Source organism: Emys orbicularis, chromosome 4 (assembly GCF_028017835.1).
Source record: "Emys orbicularis isolate rEmyOrb1 chromosome 4, rEmyOrb1.hap1, whole genome shotgun sequence".
Taxonomy (NCBI): Eukaryota; Metazoa; Chordata; order Testudines; family Emydidae; genus Emys; species Emys orbicularis.
Genome location: NC_088686.1, coordinates 146,861,939 through 146,870,323, shown reverse-complemented (window position 1 = coordinate 146,870,323; position 8,385 = coordinate 146,861,939). Strand labels below are relative to the sequence as shown.

At 43.5% G+C, this 8,385-nt stretch overlaps 1 protein-coding gene across 1 annotated transcript; it reads right to left on the bottom strand.

Annotated features, from left to right (window-relative positions):
• Window positions 1-534: 534 nt before the first annotated feature.
• Window positions 535-6,279, bottom strand: LOC135877180 (11-beta-hydroxysteroid dehydrogenase 1-like). Its single transcript, XM_065402559.1, has 6 exons — window positions 6,132-6,279; window positions 5,011-5,141; window positions 3,678-3,789; window positions 2,941-3,126; window positions 1,741-1,884; window positions 535-755 (listed from the first exon to the last, which is right to left on the bottom strand). Exons 1-6 carry the CDS (start codon window positions 6,277-6,279, stop codon window positions 535-537), a joined length of 942 nt encoding a protein of 313 aa, XP_065258631.1.
• Window positions 6,280-8,385: the final 2,106 nt, after the last annotated feature.

The window sequence follows — 8,385 nt, the reverse complement described above, 5'->3', positions numbered from 1 at the left end:
GGGATGCTGGGGGACCTGATGCTGACTCAGAGCACAGTGAGAGGAGAATGAGATCCTCTTAGGTTTTGCAAGGAAAATTAAAAAGCAGATTTCTTACTAAGCAACTTTGTGCAGTAGAGCAAATGGGAGGTATGCTACCGAAACCAGTGTGGGCTGTTTGCAGCATTGGGAGGTCTGAGAGTTGCTGTCCTGGTTCAAAGTGGGTGACACCCACACCCCATCCCAGCAAACATGAACCCAGCCATTGCTAATGCTGTTCTATAGACAGTGGAGAAGTTGCTGCTTTGCGGAGGCCTCATGTTGCTCCCTCTTCTCATCTCCAGAGAGAAAATATAAAAACAAAGGATGGGATTTTCAAAAGCACCTGAGTGACTTCGATGTACAAATCTCATTGAAAGCCAATCGGATTTGTTGCTCCTAAGTCCCTTAGATGCTTTTACCAAAATATTTAGACTGAAAATAAAATGTCCCCATTTACCTGAAGTTCATGCCATTTGGTTTGTTTTCTAGTTAGGCCCTGCTACATGTGACAAGCTAACTTCTTTTGACCTTTTCCACATTTAAACTATTTCTTATGAGTGAGTCCAAAAATTCTGGAGCCCAGCCTCGTATTAAGAGGGGGATTCTCACAGTGGTGTATGGATAGTAGAGTTCCCGTTTTCGCAATGCTCCACTCTTGATAATCTCCAGTGCACACTCTTCCTTTGGTGCACCTGGCTTCGGCATCACATGGGAAACGGTTTTCTCAGCAGTTTCTGGGGAAAAGGAGAAATACAAGAAAAGGAACTGCGTCATCACAAACCTGTGCAGAGCAATGAAATCTAAAGTTCAACATTTAAGGAGGTATTTGGCATTCTGAAAACGAATTACTAAATAGAGTGGGTTAAAAAAAATCAAATGTTGAGATTTCAACAAAACTTCAACTTTAAAAAAAAAAAAAAAAAAAAAAAAAAGGAAATTGGTGAGATGTATAACTTCTCCCCTGCTTTTTGAGTAATTATACAACTGGAAAATTGTATTGTTGTTTATTTCCTTTTGCTAATTTTATTACTAAGTTATTCAGGTCAAAAGAATTGGATAACATTTTCAGAAATACTCAAGTCCCATTTTCAAAGGTGACTCAGGGTCCTAAGTGCCTAAGTCCCTTTCGAAAATAGGAGTTAAGCTACTAAGTCACTAAGATGTGTTTGAAAATTTTACACCTTATCTTTTACTTGTGTTTAGCACTTACTGGTGCTGTAAAAATAAAATAATAATTTCCTGAGCAAGTCTGAGACACTCATATTTGGGCTGAATTTCTTGTGACTATAAAATCATCATTGATGCAATTTTGAGATGTACTAAAGAGGTTTGCAGGAAAGTTAAGGTGATCGACTGAATTAATTAAAAACAGTTCCTTCATTTTTGTAGCTAAAGCCATGAATTTTTAGGAGATTTGGGTTCAGTATTGTAAAAACTTCTAAAGAGAATAGTGAAACACTTTTTTAAAAGCGACAGAGTCCTGTGGCACCTTATAGACTAACAGACATATTGGAGCATAAGCTTTCGTGGGTGAATACCCACTTCATCAGTCTTTTATTAAAAACGTTCATACTACCAAAAAAAAAAAAAAAAAAAAAAAAAAAGCTGACATGTGGACACTATTCTCCACTCTCTGGATGTAAGTAATATTTTTATGCCTGGGTACTGTATGTGCAAGCCCTTCTAATTAGCAAGGTCAAATAAGTGTGCTGATCCTACCAGTAGCAATGTGGCCCAAGATGCAGAGCGTGATGGAAACATTGATATTCTCGATTATTAATTCCTGTCTCAAGGAGCTGAAAAATCCATCCAGGGCAAACTTAGTTGCAGAGTAGGGAGCAACAAATGGAATTCCAGTTTTACCTAGAGAGAGATGCAACAACAGTGTTTATGAGGCTAAATACTTTCAGTGCACAGAAGCAAAAACGTGTCATTCTGACTTTGTCTTATCCTTCAGCAGCTGTCATATTTCGACTCACAGGAACTAACTACCTCAGTAGGCTGAAGGATATAAGTAAATCCACTAACACTGGGATGTGGGGGGAGGGGGAGTTAAAAACATTCCTAACAGTTTTCCTGTAATATGTGGCACGTACAAAATATATGATGAGATGGGGTGATATAAAGGTATTATCAGCATGAGGTCTGAATGACCTCCATAACTCACTCATGAGAAATGTGACCCTTGCATAGAACACACATCCACATATATATCCGTTAATGTGTATACAATACACAACCCAGCAAACAAACAATATGTATTGTGATGGCAGATATTACCACGTGGCTCTGTTACGCAGTTTTACAAGATCTTTTGCTTAGTGTGCAAGTGAGTGTTTACTGTTGGGAAGACACGTGGTGGTGATGTTAGTCTTTATTGTGCCAGGTTGTGTGTAGAGGCAGCTTCAGAAAAGGGGGCGTTTGCTCCATGCCTTGGACTCGCACTTAGAGTCAATTATTGAGGCAGAGTTGCTCTCTGGGAACTGGACATTGGCATTAGGCTGAGATTTCTGGAAGCAGAGACTGCCCTGTGCACTGTTTGACCATCTCATTTTAGGACTGGTGTACGTGCGTAAGTAAAACCAGTTGCACTTGGAGTACACCCAGACTGCATCACGGATTTCTCCTCCACTGGGAAGCTGATCTGCAAGATGCTAGACGTGCTGCCGCTCAGCAGCGTGGGGTCAGAAGAAGAGTGGTATATGAATCATACCGACTGTTTTTGCATTCAGTAAACAGACTTTGTCACACTGAACCCACAGTCCCAGTCAATTATGTTAGTCTTCTCAGGTGATCCTCCTCCTCTCTTTTGAGAAACAATTTCAGAAGAAGCCTCCTCTGAATCCCAGGAGGAACTAAACCAAAGGAAAGAATCAAGCAGTACTGAACATAAGGGTCTCTAGCCTGGTTCACTCTCACCTGCTCTGGATGAAACCACAAGGATGCTGCCCCCACTCTCCTTCAGCATCGGCAGTGCAGAGACTGTCATGGCCACATAGCTGAGAAAGTTAATCTCCAGGAGTTTTCGTATATGCTCAACATCTCCATCGAAGTAGTTAAAGTAGGTGTAACCGATGTGGTTGAGGATCAGCATGTCTAGGCCTCCTGAAAGCAAAGAGGGGGTTTTAGCTTCAGCTAGAAGAAAATGAAGAAACTGTTTAATGAACCTATGCCAGCAGCATTTGAACCCAGGACACTCTCCTTATCACATAGACCTTTTACCATTTGAACTAACGGAGAAAACTCCCTTAACTAATAGCTATAGTGGGTTGTTATTTTCCAGAGACTAAATACACCTCGCATTGTGTTGCATCAGTGGTTTGGGTATGTAAGTGTATCTCAAAAATCAAAACCCCTTTTTGTCTATAAAATCCTGTGAAAAACGAAAAGTAAACAATGTAACCACATTATCCACCGTATGTTGCCAGCAATGTTAATAACAATACTTATAATAAGTATATATTTTGAAGTGACCATAGTAGGTGTCAGCAATACACGGAATCAGTTCACTGATCCTTCATCTCTGGAGACCTACACTTATAGCCTGGGCTTTAGTGAGAAGTAAATATAAGATTGGGGTTATTCGTCTCTTGTGCTAAAAGCACCTCTGTGAAAGGGGCAGGTGGTGATTTCCAGACAGCAAGCAGTTAACGTACCCCACAATTGTCTGGCTTCCTTCACCACGTCTTCTGCAAGTGCCATGTCTTCCATGCTGCCATTCATATAGTGAGCAGATGCTGCGCCCAGCTCTAGGCACCGTGTGACAACCTGAGACAAATGCAACGTTGAGACATGGATTTCCCCACTGTTAGTACTCTTAGCATTTCAAAGGGACACTTGGGTGGCTCAGTGGGCGGAGTGATTATGTTCTCCTACTTGGGTGAGTCCAGTCCGTGTTCACTGAGTGAGATTCAGAGCTGGTATAAATACATTGACAGCAATGGAATTAGACCATGCAGGCATTTGGTCCCGTGGCTCTGCCTGCAAAAAGTACAGCAAGCACTAAACATCTGATTCTGCAAACACTGACTTGGCTGTAAATTGTAATTTTTTTTCCCCATGGAATTTTGCAAATAGTTATTTTTGCACAGCCCTTGTAATAACACACTGGAGACCCTGGCATAGCAGTCAGGTGTTAGTAGTTATGTCTGTCAACTTTTCCTGTTAATATTTATGTAAGAAAATAATGTGTACTCTCTTCAATTCTGCTTATCTTTTAAAAATGTTGCTAACTAAAAATTCAAGCTTTGATAATAACTGCAAGTTTTTAGCACTCCAGCTTGGTAAAACCAGCTCTCTGCACTAGTTTTTTTTACCAAGAAGCTATGTATAAACCATTGATCCTGCAATGCAATCCACTAATTGGTCTCCATTCAGTGGCCAGGAGCAGAGCAAATGGGTCCTTTTGCAGAATCAGGGGCTAAAACAGGCACGGAGCTTTTACATTCAACAGTGTTCAACTGGGCTAAACCGTAAGAACAAGTAACAAGAAGTGAGAAATCACCACTTTCTCAAAATCTCATAGCTCAAAAATTGCTCTGTTCAAATAGACCTCAAACCTTTCAGTAACGGTTTCTTCTGGGCAGAAGCAACACATGAGAAACTGCCTGTGGAAAAGAATTGTCTGTGTAAAAATTAGTGAGTGGAGGGGGTAGGGACATAAGAATTGCCAGGCTGGGTCAGACCAGGGTTCCATCTTGTCCAGTGATCTGTGTCTTACGTTGGCCAGCCCCAGGTACATCAGATGAAGGTGCAAGAAACCCTGCAGTGGTCAGTGAAAAACAGGCTTTAAAATGGCAGCGTGTGGGAGTTGAAAATAGGATATTTTCCAACAAAAGCCTATAACCTTCATTATGAGATGATTTGCATCTCTATAAACTGTGTATGAATCTGAGCATGCATATCTCTGTAATCAAATATCCACATATATATAATATACCCATCACCATAGTATCTAGGCACCACAGGAGTGTTTGGCTAGCCAGTTACTTTCTGAAGCTTGGCTTCTGTCCGTGCTGTGATCAGAACATGGGCTCCCATCCGGGCCAGGTGATAAGCCATTTGCTCTCCAATTCCAGTGCTTGCTCCAGTGACGATCACTCGCTTCCCTTTCAGCATCTCTGCAGAGTAGCACATAGCGAATGTTACATGTCCCACTAACATCACCCACAAAAACACTTGTGCCCAAAACACTAGTGAAACCAACAATTTTTGTCCCAAACCATACAAGTCCAGCCTCAGATCAACTCAGCCTATTCCTCTTAGTCCCAAGAGAAGAACCCATCAAGGGAACAGTGGAAACTCACCCAAAAATACAGTTTTGATGCACTTCCATTTGAAACCTACTCAACCTTAGTATCTACAACTAGAGCAAACTAAAACTAAACTCCAACAACTAAACAAACTAATGACTCTAACAAACTAAAATCCGAGATCCCAAAGCTTTAAAAGTTTGGATCCAAAATTCACAACTGACCTTTCTTTCTCTAATGGGGCAAGCCCAGCCCTTAGAACCAATTCCTTAGCTAGTGTACATCAGCATCACTCCATTGACCTCAGTGGAGTTATGGTGATTTACACCAGTTGAGGATCTGGCCCTGGATTCCGCTACCAGGATGATGGGTTCAGTATGAAAATCTAGATGGCGCGGAAAACGATCTCACCGTGAAAATAGTTTTTATCCAGAGCTGAATTTTGTGGCTGAGGCTCATCTTTAATTTGAAAATGAAACATATTAGATTTCATGGTGCTAAACCTTGTGTCCAGTTATTTTTATTAGCAATAGTATCAACCACAGTTTATAACTTTGTTGATTTCAAATCACTTACCTTGGAAATTCCAGCAAGCCCCAAATAATCCCCTCTATTCATCTGGGAAGCTAGAATAGGTCTGCACTTTTATACAATTGTGTAATTTGTCATTTTCTACCAGAGAAAAGAATACCATGTCAGGTGACATTCCTGGACATACTTCATTTCAAAAGGCTACAGTCTGGAATTTGAAAGGCTCATGAAACTGCAGCATTGTCTCTGTGCAGATCCATTATTTTAACTCTCAAGTGTACCCTTTTGCTGTCATGGTTTTAAAGGACATTTGCTGTAATCACTTACCTGGTTTAAAATCTTCCTTTGAATAAAAACCGAAGGCCAAGACCAATCCCACAAATGGCACAAGAATCTTTAGCAACAGCCCCATCCCGCTGCAGAAAAACAAGCATAAAAGAGACAAACCCTGAAGATCTGAGCTCCACAAATGCATATAAATATTCTGAAACGGAGGGAGCAAGTGATGGGAGCTTTGAAAACAAATTCAACTGGAAATGTATGTCATAGCCTTTGTTAACCTGGACAAAAAGTAAACAATCATTAACCTTTAAACAACAGCGTCATTTTGGACTTCATATTCCCTATTGCACCCAGTTCCTGCTATGGACTGCCGTTGTGTTCTCTGAGCACACTGAAGGAAAGTGTCCTTTTGTTGGAAGGAACCTGCCTCTGAGAAAGGAAGGGTGGGTTTGTGAACTTCGATTCAGGAGATCTGGGTTCAAGTACCGGCTCTAATAGATACTTTCTTGAGCAGGTCACCTAACCTCTGTGTGCCTCAGTTTCCTCGTCTATACAATGGGGATGATACTCCCCTACCTCCTGGGGGTGTTTTGAGGATAAATTCATTAATGAGTGGGAAGTGCTCAAATGCTACAGGAATGAGGGCCATATAAAAATCTAGGAAGAACTTTCTAGTGATTGCAGCACAAACGTTGCAGGATTCTGCTATTTATTATTACCACTTGTATGATACCCACCATATGCTAGATGCTTTATACTTATAAAACGACATGGTCTATGCGTTGAGGAGCATATGTAGACAGACGACACACATATGCAGGGAAGGAATGCACTAAAAACCAGAGTGAATGAGCAGTCATGTTAGCCATGTCTTGTAGTTCCAGTGGGTGTGTAAACCCTTCCCTGAGGAAAGAGGGATTGCAGGCTTCTCTGAAGGCAGCTTTCTTAAGGAGTGTTTAAAGGTGGAGAGGAGTGAGTTCTGGTGGACTAGATTAGGGCCGGAGTTCTAAGGCTAGGGGAAAGAAGTAAATGCATCAGGATTGCAGGATCAGCTACTAAATTTCTATAGAAAACTAATGGAAAGTTATTGCTACTAATTTGCTTTTGGGAGGCAAAGTGCAATGTTTTCAGTGCATTTCTATGCATACAAGTGCTGTCTGCAAACAGTGCAATTTCAGAACTCAGCTATCTGGGGAGTTGCAATAAAACAAGTCTGGGCAATGTCTCAGCTCTGCTCAGCTCCAGTGTGAAACTCAAACATGCTCTTTTTTCCGAATTGTTTTCCAAACACAATCCCTTTAAAATCTCATTCTGTTTAACATCCTTTCTTTTACAAACTGAAATAGAAAAACAATCCACCTCCTAAAACAGAGGGTTCCACAGAGTCAAGCAATACACCAGGCAAACCCTGCAAAGCTGCCGCAGAGAAAAGCAGCCATATATAAACTTTGGACCTTGATTGTGAGTGCCTGCATGATAGAAAAATTAGGGTTACCATATTTCAGCAAGCAAAAAAGAGGACGGGAGGAGCCCCACCCTGTCCTGCCCTAGCCCCGCCCCTGCCCCTTCTACTCCCTCCCACTTCCCGCCCCCCTCAGAACCCCCAACCCTCCCCCCGCTCCTTGTCCCCTGACTGCCCCCTCCTGAGACCCTCCCCCCATCCTAACTGGCCCCCTAGGACCCTACCCCCTACCTGTCCCCTGACTGCCCCAACCCTTATCCACCCCCCCACCCCCAGACAGACCCCCGGGACTCCCACGCCCCATCCAACCACTCCCCACCTCCTGACAGCCCCCCCCCCGAACTCCCGACCCATCTAAACCCCTCTGCTCCATGTCCCCTGACTGCTCCGATCCCTCTCCCCACCCCTGCCCCCTGACAGCCCCCCCCCCCAGAACTCCCAAACACTCCCCTCCGCTCCTTGTCCCCTGACTACCCCTCCTGGGACCCCTGCTCCTAACTGCCCTCCAGAACCCCACCCCCTACCTAAGCCTCCCTGTTCCTTGTCCCCTAACTGCCCCCTCCTGAGACCCTAACCCCTACCTGTACCCTGACTGCCCAAAACCTTATCCACACACCACCCAGAAAGCCCCCCCGAACTCCCGACACCCCTCCCCGCTCCCTGTCTCTTGACTGCCCCCTGCAGAACCTCCCTGCCCCTTCTCCGACCCCCTGGCCCCCTTACCTTGCCGCTCAGAACAGCTGGGCAGTAGGGAAGGGGGAGGAGCTCTAGACTGCCGGAGGCCCGATGAGAACGGTCGGCCGGCAATCTGCGAATGCAGGGAGGGAGGGAGTGCTC